This window comes from Coregonus clupeaformis, chromosome 17 (genome assembly GCF_020615455.1).
Source record: "Coregonus clupeaformis isolate EN_2021a chromosome 17, ASM2061545v1, whole genome shotgun sequence".
NCBI classification, from domain to species: Eukaryota; Metazoa; Chordata; class Actinopteri; order Salmoniformes; family Salmonidae; genus Coregonus; species Coregonus clupeaformis.
In genome coordinates this window covers 65,831,675-65,850,674 of record NC_059208.1, presented here as the reverse complement: position 1 = coordinate 65,850,674, position 19,000 = coordinate 65,831,675, and the positions used below count along the sequence as shown (strand labels likewise).

The 19,000-nt window shown below is 44.2% G+C and overlaps 1 protein-coding gene across 1 annotated transcript in view; it reads left to right on the top strand.

Annotated features, from left to right (window-relative positions):
• Window positions 1-16,058, top strand: part of vars2 (valyl-tRNA synthetase 2, mitochondrial) — a gene marked incomplete at its 5' end in the record, with an annotated part of 29,781 nt that extends 13,723 nt beyond the window's left edge. Inside the window, 7 exon segments of the mRNA XM_045226459.1 lie at window positions 144-274; window positions 1,516-1,668; window positions 3,503-3,778; window positions 4,424-4,535; window positions 14,375-14,577; window positions 14,662-14,811; window positions 15,787-16,058. Of these exon segments, the coding sequence (XP_045082394.1) occupies window positions 144-274; window positions 1,516-1,668; window positions 3,503-3,778; window positions 4,424-4,535; window positions 14,375-14,577; window positions 14,662-14,811; window positions 15,787-15,867 (1,106 nt within the window).
• Window positions 16,059-19,000: the final 2,942 nt, after the last annotated feature.

Below are 19,000 nucleotides of genomic sequence, written 5' to 3'. Positions count from 1 at the left end.
TTTTACTCTAGAGAATAGCCCAGGTAGTCTTCAAAAAGTTCTGACAAAATTTTTTATTTGTTTCCATAGCTACAATATCACTGTCTGTCTGTCTCTGTGTGTGTGTCTCTCTCTCTCTCTCTGTCCGTCCATCCGTCCGTCAGGTGAGGACATCAGTCTGTCTGTGTCCCAGGTGCTGAGCTGTAGACACTTCTGTAACAAGATGTGGCAGACAGTGAGATTCACACTGGGTGTACTGGAGGACAGAGGGGCTGAACTGGGAACCCTGGCACAGGTAAACTGTACTGGAACACCAGCAGACATTTTCACTTAGTCATGAATTAATGTCAATGGGAGACTAAGGGAAAATGTGAATGTGGATGTTTGGATTCGCCCCATAATGATCACAGATTTTTTTCGTTTTTTCAATTCCAATGATTAGTTAGGTTTCCCTCCAGTAGTCGAGGTGGCCCCCATGCACTTACCACAAATTACTCGCTATTGGCCGACGGATTTTCATGCACATTTTCTAAAGTCCGCTTAAAAACAGTGTGCGCATTTTCCCAGCAGAGACGTGTTTCCATTTAAATTGATTTGTTGCAGATAAAAGGCTGTGCGTAAAGAAGTAAAGTCGCTCTGGATAAGAGCGTCTGCTAAATGACTAAAATGTAAAATGTAAAGCACAAAAAAATAACTTGAATTCATGTACCGAATAATAAATACAAGTTAAATGGCTTTCCATCGAACGTTTTACTCTTCTGATCATTTTGTTCCAAAGCACTCACGTCTTGGCACGTGCGCTCTAGCCAAACAGCTCGCAGATACAGGCTACCAACATGATGAGATTATTATGGACAAAATATTAATTTTACTGTCAAAAGGCAGGCAAGCATCGATCATCATGTCACCTGAATAAGAATCAGCAAGTTCATCATAACTTATTTCATCTGTAGCCTAATAAACTGCATGCTCTCCCGAGTCGTAGTGGGAGGACCACACAACATGTCATCGTGCGACTCCAAGTTTACTTAGATATGATGGTTGTTATATCAATATTTGCGCATGAACGCGTTTCCACCGCCATTTCTTGCATTGTTAATTATACAGACGCAAAAAGATCCAACCTTGTCTAGTGCATTTTGTTTTGTTGACATTTGGAAAGTGTATTAATGTTCTGTTTCCATCAGGCCTGTTATCAGACATCTATCAGACATCTATCAGTCCTTTACTGGCTTTATAAGGTGGGATGGAAACCTAGTTATTGCTGGAAATATTGATTGTAAATATGACTCTCTGTCTGTCTCTCTTTCTCTCTCTCTCTCTCTCTCCTCTCTCTCTCTCTCTCTCTCTCTCTCTCTCTCTCTCTCTCTCTCTCTCTCTCTCTCTCTCTCTCTCTCTCTCTCTCTCTCTCTCTCTCTCTCTCTCTCTCTCTCTCTCTCTCTCTCTCTCTCTCTCTCTCTCTCTCTCTCTCCCTCTCTCTGTCGCTCCCTCCCTCCCTCCCTCTCTGTCTCTCTGTCTGTCTCTGTCTCTGTCCAGACCTCTCCTCTGAACAGTATGGACCAGTGGGTGTGTTCCAGGCTCTACAGCACAGTGCTCCAGTGTGAGCGGGGCTTTGAGAGATACGAGCTCCATTCTGTTACTGCTGCCCTGCACTCCTTCTGGCTGCACAGCCTCTGTGACATCTACCTGGTGAGGAGAATCTGTCATGGGCCGTAGTTTAGTAATGGACATCTACAGTTGAAGTCGGAAGTTTACATACACCTTAGACAAATACATTTACAACTCAGTTTTTCCACAATTCCTGACATTTAATCCTAGTAAATATTCCCTGTCTTAGGTCAGTTAGGATCACCACTTTATTTTAAGAATGTGAAATGTCAGAATAATAGTAGAGAGTGATTTATTTCAGCTTTTATTTATTTCATCACATTCCCAGTGGGTCAGAAGTTTACATACACTCAATTAGTATTTGGTAGCATTGCCTTTAAATTGTTTAACTTGGGTCAAACGTTTTGGGTAGCCTTCCACAACCTTCCCACAATAAGTTGGGTGAATTTTGTCCCATTCCTCCTGACAGAGCTGGTGTAACTGAGTCAGGTTTGTAGGCCTCCTTGCTCGCACACGCTTTTTCAGTTCTGCCCAAACATTTTCTATAGGATTTTGGTCAGGACTTTGTTGTCCTTACGCCATTTTGGCACAACTTTGGAAGTATGCTTGGGGTCATTGTCCATTTGGAAGACCCATTTGCGACCAAGCTTTAACTTCCTGACTGATGTCTTGATGTTGCTTCAATATATCCACATCATTTTCCTTCCTTATGATGCCATCTATTTTGTGAAGTGCACCAGTCCCTCCTGCAGAAAAGCACCCCCACAGCATGATGCTGCCACCCCCGTGCTTCACGGTTGGGATGGTGTTCTTCGGCTTGCAAGCAACCCCCTTTTTCCTCCAAACATAACGATGGTCTTTATGGCCAAACAGTTCTATTTTTGTTTCATCAGACCAGAGGACATTTCTCCAAAAAGTACGATCTTTGTCCCCATGTGCAGTTGCAAACCGTAGTCTGGCTTTTTCATGGCGGTTTTGGAGCAGTGGCTTCTTCCTTGCTGAGCGGACTTTCAGGTTATGTCGATATAGGACTCGTTTTACTGTGGATATAGATACTTTTGTACCTGTTTCCTTCAGCATCTTCACAAGGTCCTTTGCTGTTGTTCTGGGATTGATTTGCACTTTTCGCACCAAAGTACGTTAATCTCTAGGAGACAGAACGGGTCTCCTTCCTGAGCGGTATGACGGCTGCGTGGTTCCATGGTGTTTATACTTGCGTACTATTGTTTGTACAGCTGAACGTGGTACCTTCAGGCGTTTGGAAATTGCTCCCAAGGATGAACCAGACTTGTGGAGGTCTACAATTTTTTTTTCTGAGGTCTTGGCTGATTTCTTTTGATTTTCCCATGATGTCAAGCAAAGAGGCACTGAGTTTGATGGTAGGCCTTGAAATACATCCACAGGTACACCTCCAATTGACTCAAATGATGTCAATTAGCCTATCAGAAGCTTCTAAAGCCATGACATCATTTTCTGGAATTTTCCAAGCTGTTTAAAGGCACAGTCAACTTTGTGTATGTAAACTTCTGACCCACTGGAATTGTGATACAGTGAATTATAAGTGAAATAATCTGTCTGTAAACAATTGTTGGAAAAATGACTTGTGTCATGCACAAAGTAGATGTCCTAACCGACTTGCCAAAACTATAGTTTGTTAACAAGAAGTTTGTGGAGTGGTTGAAAAACGAGTTTTAATGACTCCAACCTAAGCGTATGTAAACTTCCGACTTCAACTGTATGACTGAGGAGAAACTCTGTCTTCTCTCTCTCTCTAACTGGGTCTTTCCCCTATCTCTACAACTCTCTCTATTTAACTCCCTCTCCCTCTCTCTCTTCCTCTGTCTCTCTCTGTCTCTCTCTCTCTCTCTCTCTCTCCACCCCCTCCCCCTCCCCCTTCTCTCTCTGGGCGGTGTAGGAGTGCATCAAGCCAGTGCTGAGCCAGCAGGACTCTGGAGCCGGGGCTTTGGGCCAGATCGACACAGTGCACACTGGGAGAGGCAGCCAGAGAGAGAGCCAGATGGTCAGGGTTGTCCTCTACCACTGTGTGTCTGTCTCTCTGGCCCTGCTCTCTCCCTTCATGCCGTTCCTCACTGAGGAGCTCTGGCAGAGGCTCCACCTTCTCAGGGGAGAGGGTGGTGATGGCGCCATGGCTAGCTTGTGTCTGCAGCCATACCCACAGTCTGCACAACTGGTAAGAGAGTAGTAGTCAGTTGCACAACTGAATGCATTCAACTGAAATGTGTAGTAGTAGATAATAATACACACACACACACACACACACACACACACACTCTATACCCATTATGTCCATACTGGTGTGAGGTTTATAGCACTTGTATAGCTATAAAACTACTGACTAGAAAGCTATAGACTTAATGAAACCCTATTGGCTATAGAGCTGTCAGGATCATTACAAACTTATGAGGCTTGGACACTCTTGGAAAACAAGGTGCTATCTAGAACCTAAAAGGGTTCTTCGGCTGTCCCCATAGGATAAGCCTTTGAAGAACTGTTTTTTTGGTTCCAGGTAGAACCCTTTTGGGTTCAATGTAGAACCCTTTCCACAGAGGGTTCTACATGGAATCAAAAAGGGTTCTACCTGGAACAAAAAAAGGGTTATCCTATGGGGACAGTTGGAGAAACCTTCGGAACCCTTTTTCTAAGAGTGTACTATGGTAATGTCATTAGTGCTGAGAAACTAATAGTCAGTCTGTGTTTTTGGTTTCTCTCCTTCCTTGTTTTGTTTGTTTTACCTCTTTCTCTCTCTCTCTCCTCTATCTCTTTTCCTCTTTACGACTCTTCTTTCTTTTGTTATTTCTGCTCAACTTCCTGCCAGGCACACTGGCACTTCCCCCAGGAGGAAGCAGACTTCACTCTGGTCCAGGAAGTGGTGAGGGTAGCCAGGTCCCTCAGGGCCCAGTGTGGCATGACCAAGGAGAAGCCTGACAGTAAGTCACTGTCACAACTCAACTGGATTGATAAATGCTATGTCTATTAGCTGGATGATAAATGCTATGTCTATTAGCTGGATAGATACATGCTATGTCTATTAGCTGGATAGACACATGCTATGTCTATTAGCTGGATAGACACATGCTATGTCTATTAGCTGGATAGATAACTGCTATGTCTATTAGCTGGATAGATAAATGCTATGTCTATTAGCTGCATAGATACATGCTATGTCTATTAGCTGGATAGATAAATGATATGTCTATTAGCTGGATAGATACATGCTATGTCTATTAGCTGCATAGATACATGCTATGTATATTAGCTGGATAGACACATGCTATGTCTATTAGCTGGATAGATAACTGCTATGTCTATTAGCTGGATAGATACATGCTATGTCTATTAGCTGGATAGATACATGCTATGTCTATTAGCTGGATAGATACATGCTATGTCTATTAGCTGGATAGATAACTGCTATGTCTATTATCTGGATGATAACTGCTATGTCTATTAGCTGGATAGATACATGCTATGTCTATTAGCTGGATAGACACATGCTATGTCTATTAGCTGGATAGATACATGCTATGTCTATTAGCTGGATAGATACATGCTATGTCTATTAGCTGGATAGACACATGCTATGTCTATTAGCTGGATAGACACATGCTATGTCTATTAGCTGGATAGATACATGCTATGTCTATTAGCTGGATAGATACATGCTATGTCTATTAGCTGCATAGATACATGCTATGTCTATTAGCTGGATAGATACATGCTATGTCTATTAGCTGGATAGACACATGCTATGTCTATTAGCTGGATAGATACATGCTATGTCTATTAGCTGGATAGATACATGCTATGTCTATTAGCTAGATAGACACATGCTATGTCTATTAGCTGGATAGATACATGCTATGTCTATTAGCTGGATAGATACAGCGGGGAGAACAAGTATTTGATACATTGCCGATTTTGCAGGTTTTCCTACTTACAAAGCATGTAGAGGTCTGTCATTTTTATCATAGGTACACTTCAACTGTGAGAGACGGAATCTAAAACAAAAATCCAGAAAATCACATTGTGTGATTTTTAAGTAATTAATTTGCATTTTATTGCATGACATAAGTATTTGATACATCAGAAAAGCAGAACTTCATATTTGGTACAGAAACCTTTGTTTGCAATCACAGAGATCATACGTTTCCTGTAGGTCTTGACCAGGTTTGCACACACTGCAGCAGGGATTTTGGCCCACTCCTCCATACAGACCTTCTCCAGATCCTTCAGGTTTCGGGGCTGTCGCTGGGCAATCACGAACTTTCAGCTCCCTCCAAAGATGTTCTATTTGGTTCAGGTCTGGAGACTGGCTAGGCCACTCCAGGACCTTGAGATGCTTCTTACGGAGCCACTCCTTAGTTTCCCTGGCTGTGTGTTTCGGGTCGTTGTCATGCTGGAAGACCCAGCCACGACCCATCTTCAATGCTCTTACTGAGGGAAGGAGGTTGTTGGCCAAGATCTCGCGATACATGACCCTATCCATCCTCCCCTCAATACGGTGCAGTCGTCCTGTCCCCTTTGCAGAAAAGCATCCCCAAAGAATGATGTTTCCACCTCCATGCTTCACGGTTGGGATGGTGTTCTTGGGGTTGTACTCATCCTTCTTCTTCCTTGTTACGGATACAGGTATCCTGTGTTTTTGTGTGTTTCTACTCTTTCTGCCCTAATCACAGGTGTCCTGTATGTTCCTGATTGGTGGTCGTTGAGGTGTCTGCTGATTGGACCAATCAGTGAACATTCCTGTGAATAGCACCACCTGTTACTCGTTTGTTGAATCACACAGCCCATTGTATAAAACCAGACTTGTGTTTGTTGCAAGAGAGAGAGATTTTTGCCATATGTGAGTATGGACACGGTGGTGTCCTGTGTGTTGTGTACTCGCTAGTTGATGATTACCCTGTTTAGTAGCTTTGTGTGTTTTTTTGGGAAAGGGGGTTTAAGCTAGATGCCCTTGGGCGTACATTACCCGTAGGACGAAATCTGTCTATAAACACCAGTTAGACCTGAGCGGACCACCCACTGTATTTTTGTATGGTAGCAGTAGCCTAGCGGTTCTTTAGGCAGGCTAGATCAGTTTAGGGGTTTTACACTATTGTTTCATTTCTTGGGTCCTGCTCAGCCCTTTTTCCCAAACCCTTACCGTGTGTTCATAAATAAACACTTTGTGTTTGACGGTAGTTCATGGTAGTTGTGTCTTATTTGTTCTCACTATTCCATGTCACACTTATAATTTACATGAATTTATGTTACGGGTCTCATGTCCATCCACCCTAGATGTTTAGAGCCACGGGGTTCGTAACATAAAGTGGGGGCTCGTCCGGGATCTATCCCATGCTACTCGTGCAAATTAGTAAGTGTCTGGTTCAGTGTTGAGCTTAGCAGCTGTAACTACCTGTTTTTTTTGTGTGTTCAGTAGTCGACGGCTCGTGTTGCTAGTAGGATGGCTACTTTTGAGTTGGAGGCATTTTTGGAAAACCCTACGTGGGAGGTTTTTGATAATTGCCGTAGAGTGGATCTACAGGCTTTGGCTGACCACTTTTCTGTACCCATACCGAGGGGTTTAGTGAAAGCAGAAGTTAGGGAAGTAGTGTTAGCGATATTGTTAAACGAGCGAGTGCTTGAGTTACCGCCGCCTGAGTCTGCTGCTCCTGTAGGGGATGTGGTTGCTGTTCCTGTAAGCCCATCAGTGTCTGAGGACGAGGCTAAGGCTCCAGCCACATTGCCCGTTATGACCCACTCTCCCCACTGACTGACAGTGATGCCAGGATGGATGTCCGCCTCGACACGGCTCCAAATAGAGGCGGAAGAGCGGGCACAAATCAGGCAAGACAAGCTGGAGATGCGTAAAATGGAGCTAGAGGCAGAACAGGAGACGCGTAAGATAGAACAGGAGACAGCGTAAGATAGAACAGGAGACGCGTAAGATGGAACTGGAGCGCGTAGGCTTGATCAAGAACTGGAGACGCGTAGGCTTGATCAAGAACTGGCGATGCGTGAAATGGAACTAGAGGCAGAAACAGCGAGGTTAGTCTCTGCTAATACTATGCCTGCTAGTGAGCCATCCTCACCAGCTGTGTCATCTGCTACGTTTGATATTAGTAGGCAGATCACCTTGGTACCTGTGTTCAGGGAGTCAGAGGTTGATTCCTATTTCAGTGTTTTTGAACGTATAGCGGTAGCATTGAAATGGCCGAAGAGGTATGGTGCCTATTACTTCAGTGTAAACTGACAGGTAAAGCCCAAGAGGTTCTGGCAGCGCTACCTCTTGAAGACAGTTTGAATTATGAGGTGGTCAAAGCTACTGTTCTTCGTGCCTATGAGCTTGTTCCTGAGGCATATCGACAGAGATTTAGGTCTCATAAAAAGTCTCCCTACTCAGACTTATGTGGAGTTTGCTAGAGACAAAGGAAATCTGTTTGACAAATGGCACAGTGCTAGTAAGGTAACTGATTTTAACTCTCTACGGGAGTTAATCTTGTTAGAAGAGTTTAAAAATTGTTTACCGGAACGCATTGTAGTTTATCTGAACGAACAGAAAGTATCCTCACTGTCGGAAGCGTCTGTATTGGCAGACGAAGTTTGTGTTGACGCGTAAGAGCGTGTTTTCGGCTCGTACGGAGAGCAGGGCTGCGGAGTTGCTAACTTCTAGTCCTAGTCGACCAGCAGTACATCCAGCACGCCCCAAAAGATGTGCGTCACTGTTTCTATTGTCATAAGGTGGGACATATAGTTAATGATTGCTTTCTGCTAAACGCAAACCGGGGATGCCTCAGCACGCCAGGCCGCCAACGGGTGTTGGGCTGATTCGATGACGGTTGTAAGGGCCGGAATCAAGACAGAAGCCGCATAGTGAATGTGGTTTGAAAGTCCCTGTCCCAGATCACAGTTATGAACCGTTCATTTTTGAGGGGTTTGTTTCTATATCAGATGACGAGCGTCTCAGCGTCCAGTTAGAATCCTCAGAGATACTGGTGCGGCGCAGTCGTTCATACTATCTGATGTGTTGCCCTTGTCTAATAATACATATTGTGGTTCCAGTGTGTTAGTACAAGGAATTGAAATGGGTTTCGTCCCCAGTGCCATTGCACTTTGTGAACGTACACTCTGGAGTTAGTCAGTGGATTGTTCAGAGTTGGCGTCGACGTCCGATGTTGCCAGTAAAAGGGGTGACCTTTATAATGGGCAACGATATTTGCCGGAGGAAAGGTAATACCATATTGGAGGTATTGGATAAAAGTGACCAGTCTCTCTCTCGAGGAGCTGGCACAGGGTTATCCGGATGTGTTCCCCGCTTGTGCTGTCACACGTGCTCAAGCACGACAAGTGGGTGAAGTGGTAGATTTGTCAGACACGATTCTATTCAGAGAGTGTGACCCAGAGGATAGTTCGGGTGCTACCTCTGGTAAGCTGGTGCAGTCTGACCAACAGCCCAGAGAAAGGAAGAAGGAAATGGAACTTGTTGCTGAGGCAATACAGTTACCAGTTACTCGTGAGCAGCTGATCGCTAACCAACAGGTTGACATTAGCCTGGCTAAATGTTTTTCTAGTGTTGTCTCAGAGGGACGAGCTAAAGAAGAAAAAACATGGCATACTTCATTGATGGTAATCTCCTCATGCGTAAATGGACATCCCATGTTGACGCCTTAGCGGAGATTGGAATGCTGTTTACCAAATAGTGATTCCTACAGCCTTTCGACAAAATGTTTTATCCCTCGCTCATGATCACCAGTGGTCCGGACATCTGGGAGTCACCAAGACTTATGATCGAGTTTTGCGACATTTCTTTTGGCCTGGCTTAAAACAAGATGTGGCTCAGTTCTGTCGGACTTGCCACACCTGTCAAGTAGTTGGGAAACCGAACCAGGTTATTTCCCCGCGCCTCTTTGTCCCATACCGGCCATAGGTGAACCATTCGAACATGTGATGGTTGATTGTGTTGGACCATTACCAAAACAAAATCTGGTAACCAGTTTATGTTGACAATTATGTGTGTGGCCACCAGGTACCCAGAGGCCATTCCTCTGCGAAGGATTACTGCTCCGGTGGTGAGTAAAGCGTTGATCAAATTCTTCTCAACTTTTGGATTACCTAAGGTGATACAAACTGATCAGGGTACGAATTTCCTTTCTAAACTTTTCAAACAAGTGTTAAAATCCTTGTCAGTTACACACCGTGTGTCAAGCGCATATCACCCAGAGTCTCAGGGTGCGCTTGAACGCTGGCATCAGACCCCGAAGTCTATGCTCCGTAAATATTGCTTGGAATCTGAGAAAGATTGGGATGAGGAGTTCCTCTAGTATTGTTTGCTGTCCGTGAGACAGTACAGGAATCCCTAGGGTTCAGCCCAGCTGAACTGGTGTTTGGACACACCATGAGAGGACCTATGAAAGTCCTTAAGGATCAGTTTTTTGTCACAAGAGTTGTGTGTGAAAGAAAATGTGTTGGACTACGTTAGTCGCTTTGCCGTGAGCGCCTACATGCTGCCTGTGCTCTAGCAAAGGAAGCGCTGTCTTCCCCTCACAGAAACGGATGAAACGACACTATGACACACAGGCTGTTTCCGTTCACTGCAGCCAGGTGACCGAGTTCTTGTGTTGTTGCCTGTGCCAGGAGCGTCATTGTCAGCACGTTTCTCTGGGCCTTATGTCATTGAAAAGAAACTAACTGAAACTGACTATGTGATACAGACTCCTGATAGAAAACGCCAATCTCGTGTGTGCCACGTTAACATGTTGAAGACATACCACAACAGACCCGTCACTCAGGTAGACAGTCCAGAGAAACTGGCCGAGTCGGCTGTCTCTGTTGCTGCTACGGCTGTAGTGGGAGGTCATGTTAATGATGTGGACGGAGATGGTTTGGAGTTGCGCAATACTCAGCAGCAGTGTGCTAGATTGCCCAATTCAGAGATGCTGCTGTCTCTCCCCGTCAAGCCTGATTCATTTAACGGACAGACAGTCAGATGAGATTGTGAGACTGTTACACAGCTTTCCATGTCTTTTTAATGATGTTCCTACATGTACAAATGTGTTAGAACATGACATTAATGTTGGAAACGCTGCACCTATCAAGCAACATCCTTATCGTGTCAACGTCGCTAAGAGAAAGATAATGAGGGGTGAGGTCGGTTATTTGCTGGAGAATAACCTGGCTATGCCAAGTTCAAGTCCTTGGAGTTCTCCGTGCATTCTGGTTCCTAAACCTGATGGGACATCCAGATTATGTACGGACTATCGGAAAGTCAATGCTGTCACAGTGCCCGACTCGTTCCCGTTACCCAGACTGGATGACTGTATTGATACTGTTGGTGCTGCTACTTATGTAACCAAATTAGATCTTCTAAAGGTTACTGGCAGGTGCCGTTAACCCCACGTGCCTCCGACATCTCTGCCTTTGTGACCCCAGATCACTTCCTACAATATGCTGTCATGGCATTTGGGATGCGAACGCACCAGCCACTTTCCAACGCCTGGTTAACACAGTATTGGCTGGAGTTCCTAATTGTAGTGCTTACCTTGATGATCTGGTAATTTATTCAACTGAGTGGTCTGATCATGTTAACACTCTAAGGGTAGTGTGTGAACGTCTAGCAACCGCTTCTCTAACCCTGAACTTAGCAAAGTGCGAGTTTGGGAAGGCCACTGTTACTTATCTTGGTAAACAGGTCGGCCATGGTCAGGTGCGCCCTGTAGATGCCAAGGTCTCAGCTATAAACGCATTTCCCGCACCTACCACCAGAAGAGAGCTACGCCGTTTTTTAGGGATGGTTGGCTACTACCGTAGTTTCTGTAAAAATTTCTCTGCGGTAGTTGCTCCATTAACGGATTTGCTCAGTCCGGCGAGAAAATTTGTATGGTCTGAAGATTGTTGTACTGCTTTCAACACTGCTAAAGCACTCTTGTGTAGTACTCCTGTTCTTGCTGCGCCAGATTTTGAGCGGCCGTTTAAACTGGAGGTAGATGCAAGTGCCAGAGGTGCTGGTGCTGTTCTACTGCAGCAAGACCAGAGTGGAGTGGACCATCCTGTCTGTTATTTTTCACGGAAATTTAACAAATGTCAGACAAACTATTCCACCATTGAACAAGAAGCTCTAGCTTTGTTGTTAGCTCTGCAGTACTTTGAAGTTTATGTTGGTTCCAGTGCATTACCAGTAATAGTGTATACTGACCATAACCCCTTAGTGTTTCTCCACCGGATGTACAACCAGAACCAACGCCTTATGCCGTTGGGCACTTGTCGTGCAAAATTATAATTTGGAGATCCGCCACAAAAAGGGGTTAGATAATGTGTTGGCAGATGCTTTGTCTCGTGTGTAATGATCTAGGTTTTTTTTGTTATCCCGGCAGGAGGATTATTGAATTTTGGGTGTTGTGATGGTACGTGTGTCGCAAACCATTTTGGTTTGCTCTTTTAAGGGTGGGAGTGTTACGGATACAGGTATCCTGTGTTTTTGTGTGTTTCTACTCTTTCTGCCCTAATCACAGGTGTCCTGTATGTTCCTGATTGGTGGTCGTTGAGGTGTCTGCTGATTGGACCAATCAGTGAACATTCCTGTGAATAGCACCACCTGTTACTCGTTTGTTGAATCACACAGCCCATTGTATAAAACCAGACTTGTGTTTGTTGCAAGAGAGAGAGATTTTTGCCATATGTGAGTATGGACACGGTGGTGTCCTGTGTGTTGTGTACTCGCTAGTTGATGATTACCCTGTTTAGTAGCTTTGTGTGTTTTTTGGGAAAGGGGGTTTAAGCTAGATGCCCTTGGGCGTACATTACCCGTAGGACGAAATCTGTCTATAAACACCAGTTAGACCTGAGCGGACCACCCACTGTATTTTTGTATGGTAGCAGTAGCCTAGCGGTTCTTTAGGCAGGCTAGATCAGTTTAGGGGGTTTTACACTATTGTTTCATTTCTTGGGTCCTGCTCAGCCCTTTTTCCCAAACCCTTACCGTGTGTTCATAAATAAACACTTTGTGTTTGACGGTAGTTCATGGTAGTTGTGTCTTATTTGTTCTCACTATTCCATGTCACACTTATAATTTACATGAATTTATGTTACGGGTCTCATGTCCATCCACCCTAGATGTTTAGAGCCACGGGGTTCGTAACATTCCTCCAAACACGGCGAGTGGAGTTTAGACCAAAAAGCTCTATTTTTGTCTCATCAGACCACATGACCTTCTCCCATTCCTCCTCTGGATCATCCAGATGGTCATTGGCAAACTTCAGACGGCCCTGGACATGCCCTGGCTTGAGCAGGGGGACCTTGCGTGCGCTGCAGGATTTTAATCCATGACGGCGTAGTGTGTTACTAATGGTTTTCTTTGAGACTGTGGTCCCAGCTCTCTTCAGGTCATTGACCAGGTCCTGCCGTGTAGTTCTGGGCTGATCCCTCACCTTCCTCATGATCATTGATGCCCCACGAGGTGAGATCTTGCATGGAGCCCCAGACCGAGGGTGATTGACCGTCATCTTGAACTTCTTCCATTTTCTAATAATTGCGCCAACAGTTGTTGCCTTCTCACCAAGCTGCTTGCCTATTGTCCTGTAGCCCATCCCAGCCTTGTGCAGGTCTACAATTCTATCCCTGATGTCCTTACACAGCTCTCTGGTCTTGGCCATTGTGGAGAGGTTGGAGTCTGTTTGATTGAGTGTGTGGACAGGTGTCTTTTATACAGGTAACGAGTTCAAACAGGTGCAGTAAATACAGGTAATGAGTGGAGAACAGGAGGGCTTCTTAAAGAAAAACTAACAGGTCTGTGAGAGCCGAATTCTTACTGGTTGGTAGGTGATCAAATACTTATGTCATGCAATAAAATGCAAATTAATTACTTAAAAAATCATACAATGTGAATTTCTGGATTTTTGTTTTAGATTCCGTCTCTCACAGTTGAAGTGTACCTATGATAAAAATTACTGACCCCTACATGCTTTGTAAGTAGGAAAACCTGCAAAATCGGCAGTGTATCAAATACTTGTTCTCCCCACTGTACATGCTATGTCTATTAGCTGGATAGATACATGCTATGTCTATTAGCCTGGTATTGGGTAAGTCGCAACACTTTACTTCATGGATCTCACAGATTTAGTAGGTGACCACGCAGAGATTTGAGAGATGAACTATAATGGTGGTTTAATGTTACCATTGCATGTTCTACATAGTTATATAAGCTGAGTTGTACACTGGAGAGAACCTGATCTAAATATGTTCTATGATATGTAGCATCCCTCTGTAAAACTCTTTCCAACTGTCTTGGGAACATCATGATCACCATGTAAACAGAGGCAGTGTTCTCTCCATGTCACCGTCTGAGCATTACAGTATATGAATTAGAACTAGAGTTCCAGTGTATTCACCCAGGCAAGCCATTTTATTTGAACGGTACGTCATAACAGTGTCGAACATGACGAAGCCTAACAGAAATAAGGATCACGTTTCCTATCTGTTCGAGTCTAGGCTGGAGAAAACAACTGATCTAAATATGTTCAAAGATATGTAGCATCTGTCTGTCAGACTATTTCCAACAGGCATGGCATGATTCTCTTAGAATGTATATGAATGACATCATAATCATATTTAATAATAAATAATAACCAAGAATCATAATCAACAATAATCATGTATACTAATTAATCATGTATGCACGCATGACTGTAAGTCGCTTTGGATAAAAGCGTCTGCTAAATGGCATATTATATTATTATTAATCATGTATACTAATTAATCATGTATACTAATAATCATATTTCCTCTGTTCCAGTGTGGGCCGTGTGTTCACCCAGCCAAGCCCAGATCCTGCTCCACTTTGACCCTGCTGTACGGACCCTGGGTCGAATCACCAAGCTCCACCTCCACTGTCCTCAGGGGGCCGGCTCCCTGTCCTTCCCCTCTGCTCCCCCTCCTCCTAAAGGCAGTGCTGTGGGTGTGGTCGACCACTCCTGTCAGTTACACCTCAAAATTCAGGTAATCATCCTGTTCGGTGTAATCGCACAGATTTCTAGAAATGGTCAACTATAAAATGGTACTGAATTGTTTGCCTTCTTCCAGGGCGGTGTGAATGTGAGCAAACTTAGTCTCCAGCTCTCCCAACGCAGAGAGAAGCTCCTCTCTAAACTGGAACAGTCCATCTCTCGAACCCGGGTGCCAAACTATTTAGAGAAGGTTCCAGAGCGAGTGAGGGTGGAGACCGAGAACAAGGTAAGCTATAAATACTGGGAAGTTGGTGCGTGAGATGTGGCAAGGGTGTGTGTGTGTGTGTGTGTGTGTGTGTGTGTGTGTGTGTCATGTAACATAGACTGATAAAAGGGCCGACGACGGAATGCCTCACACTCACTTGCCACAGTCTCCTGTGACCAACACAACAGAATGAGCTATGGCATGTTAGGAGATCTCCCTGGATGATGGAACTTTTAACTCTCATGGTTTGCTAGTGTTATTGATCCTTGTCTTTGTAATCATTGCTGATGCTTGTGATGGTAAAACAATTTGGGATCGATAAAATACTACATTTTTTAAAACATTTTTTTAGTCATTTAGCAGACGCTCTTATCCAGAGCGACTTACAGGAGCAATTAAGGTTAAGTGCCTTGCTTAAGGGCACATCGACAGATTTTTCACCTAGTCAGCTTGGGGATTAGAACCAGCGACCTTTCGGTTACTGGCACAACGCTCTTACCCACTAAGCTACCTGCCGCCCCCAAGTACTACTGTACTTGACTGTAGTGCCGGTCCTCTCAATATTAAGTAGATTTACCATTTTAAATCAGGCATGGACAACACGAGTTCAGTAGCTGATCATAACATTTTTAGGATGCTTAGTATGGGACGTTAGATAGTTCAGTATTGGCGTACCATAGAAAAAAAACATGTGCATGATCTCACAATAACAACCTTGTATTTGTTACGTGACCAAAACTTGCTTTCATCCTGTGATCAAATGTGTTGACATAAACTGGAGCAATGCCCGACATACCAACATGAAACACTCTTACGTCCCAAATGGAACCCTATTACGTCATAAGGCTCTGGTCAAAAGCAGTGCACTATGTAGGAAATAGGGTGCCCTTTGGGACGCAAACCATTGATGAGATGCTCTTGAAAGAGAAGTTGCTTTGTATTTCTGTTAATTATTCTGTCTTTATTCCCTCCCCGCGATGGAATGCATCTGTTTAGATCTCAGCCTTGGATCAGGAGCTGAGGAACATTGAGGAGCAGCTGTCGACACTACAGGGACCTCCAAAACACAACGACTAAAAGACAGACAATGGATCCCAAATAGCAATCCCATAGGGCTCTGGTCAAAAGTAGTGCACTATGTAGGGTTTTTCACTAGTTATCACAGTCACAAAGTCAAGATTGGCTATATCATATTCATGAAAACAAAAATTAGCTTTTTTTTTTAAAACAATGAAGGTTAGAGTTAGGCATAAGGTTAGCAGTGTGGTTAGGTTAGGGGTTAGGTTTCAAATCCGATTTTAAGAAAATAAATTGTAGAAATAGGTGGGGTTTAGCCATAATTATGACTTTGTGGCTGTGGTAACTAGTGATGACCACTGGTGGGAATTCCAAGGACCCTGGTCAAAAGCAGTGCACAGCGTAGGTAATAGGGTGCCATTTGGGACGCAGTCAGTAACAGAGAGAGAGATTACCTCCCTCTACATGGACAACTTGACTGTCTGTTAATCATGGACTACCAGGTTTTCTGCTATTGAACATGCAAGAACTGCAAGCCTGGCCCTGGATTATCTACAGTAGTGACCCTACCACTGCATGCAGTGGTGGCCCTTGCTTGGAGTCAAGCCATATAGGCATGAATGTAAAATAATAAATTATTCAAATAATACCACTTGTGTCTGTCATCATAAAATGGCATACTCTATCCCAGGGTTCCTCAACTGGCGTCCCACGGGCCGAATTTGGCCCGCTGGTGATTTTATTTGGCCCCCCAAGTTTTCCGAGCAAAAGTGTTTTTATTTTATTTTATTTTATTGTGTAAAAACACCTGAAAAAATCAACTCCAAGTGATTTTCATTTGGGAAATATGTTCCAAAGTATTCCCACGTATAATAGAGAGATCTATGTGATCGTATACAAATATAAGCAAGGTTTGACATGATTATGTTTTAGTCAAATATTACACTGAACAAAAAAATTAATGCAACGTAAAGTGTTGGTCCCATGTTTCATGAGCTGAAATAAAATATCCCAGAAATGTTCCATACCTACAAAAAGCTTTTCTCTCAAATGTTGTGCACAAATTTGTTTCAAATCAAATAGTATTTGTCACACACGTGTTTAGCAGATGTTATAGCAGGTGTAGCGAAATGATTGTGCTTCTAGCTCCGATAGTGCAGTAATATCTAACAAGTAATATCTAACAATTTCACAACATATACCTAATACACACAAAACTAGTAAGGAATGGAATTTAAGAAAATATACATAGATGGACAAGCAATGACAGAGCGGCATGGACTAAGATACAGAAGAATATTATTATAGAATAGAATGCAGTATATACATATGAGATGAGTAGTGCAAGATATGTAAACATTATTAAAGTGACTGTAAACATTATTAAAGTGGCCAGTGATTTCAATAGGCAGTAGCAGCCTCTAATGTGCTAGTGATGGCTATTTAACAGTCTGATGGCCTTGCGATAGAAGCTGTTTTTCATTCTCTTGGTCCCAGCTTTGATGCACCTGTACTGACCTCTGGATGATAGCGGGGTGAACAGGCAGTGGCTCGGGTGGTTGATGTCCTTGATGATCTTTTTGGCCTTCCTGTGACATCGGCTGCTGTAGGTGTCTTGGAGGGCGGGTAGTTTGCCCCCGGTAATGCGTTCGGCAGACCGCACCACCCTCTGGAGAGCCCTGCGGTTGCGGGCGGTGCAGTTGCCGTACCAGGCGGTGATACAGCCCGACAGGATGATCTCAATTGTGCATCTGTAAAAGTTTGTGAGGGTTTTAGGTGCCAAGCCAAATTTTTTCAGCCTCCTGAGGTTAAAGAGGCTCTGTTGCGCCTTCTTCACCACACTGTCTGCGTGGGTGGACTATTTGAGTTTGTCGGTGATGTGTACGCCAAGGAACTTGAAGCTTTCCACCTTCTCCACTGCTGTCCCGTCGATGTGGATAGGGGGGTGCACCCTCTGCTGTTTCCTGAAGTCCACGATCATCTCCTTTTGTTTTGTTGACGTTGAGTGAGAGGTTATTTTTCCTGGCATCACACTCCCAGTTAGTGAGCATTACTTTCCCTGTTAGTGAGCATTACTCCTTTGCCAAGATAAATTAATTTAATGTTCATTTCTCTACCATAAGCCGCCTCCAACATAGTTTTAGAGAATTTGGCAGTACGTCCAACCGGCCTCACAACTGCAGATCACGTGTAACCACGCCAGCCCAGGACCTCTACAACCGGCTTCTTCACCTGTGGGATCGTCTGAGACCAGCCACCTGGACAGCTGATGAAACTGTGGGTTTGCACAACCGAAGAGTTTCTGCACAAACTGTCAGAAACCGTCTCAGGGAAACTCAAATGCGTGCTCGTAGTCCTCACCAGGGTCTTGACCTGACTGCAGTTCGGCGTCGTAACCAACTTCAGTGGGCAAATGCTCACCTTCGATGGCCACTGGCAAGCTTGAGAAGTGTGCTCTTCACTGGATGAATCACGGTTTCAACTGTGCCGGGCAGATTGCAGACAGCGTGAATGGCGTCGTGTGGGCGAGCAGTTTGGTGATGTCAACGTTGTGAAGAGAGTTCCCCATGGTGGTGGTGGTGGGGTTATGGTATGGGCAGGTATAAGCTAGGGTCAATGAACACAATTGCATTTTATCGATGCCATTTTGAATGCACAAAGATACCGTAACAAGATCCTGAGGCCCATTGTCATGCCATTCATCCGCCGCCATCACCTCATGTTTCAGCATGATAATCTACTAAACCTGTGTTTACCACAGACCTTATTTTCGGCGTTTATCCAAAAGCCCTACAAAAACGCCATTAATTTTCTCCATAGGCTTTTTCCAATGAAACGTGGTGGAGTTAGTGCCTACAAAAAGATGCTATGTTCAACCAGTTAGCAGGTCGGAAATGTCAGAGTTTCCTACCTCCGACTAGCACCTGAACGCGGCATTAGAAGGGATCGCGTGGCGCACCATGACAACGTGGACGCGATTGGTCGACAGTCTGCTGGGCGGAGCGTTGTACGTTGCTCCATTGGAATTCTTATCTCCTCCTTGTCTAATATCTCTGTCAAAGCTCCTTTCAATTCAATTCAAAGGCTTTATTGGCATGGAAACTGACTGTATCCCGGTTTCCACAGCCACAGTCAAAATTGGACGTAGAAATTCATGAAAACAACATTTAGCTTTTTGGTTAGGGTAAGGCAT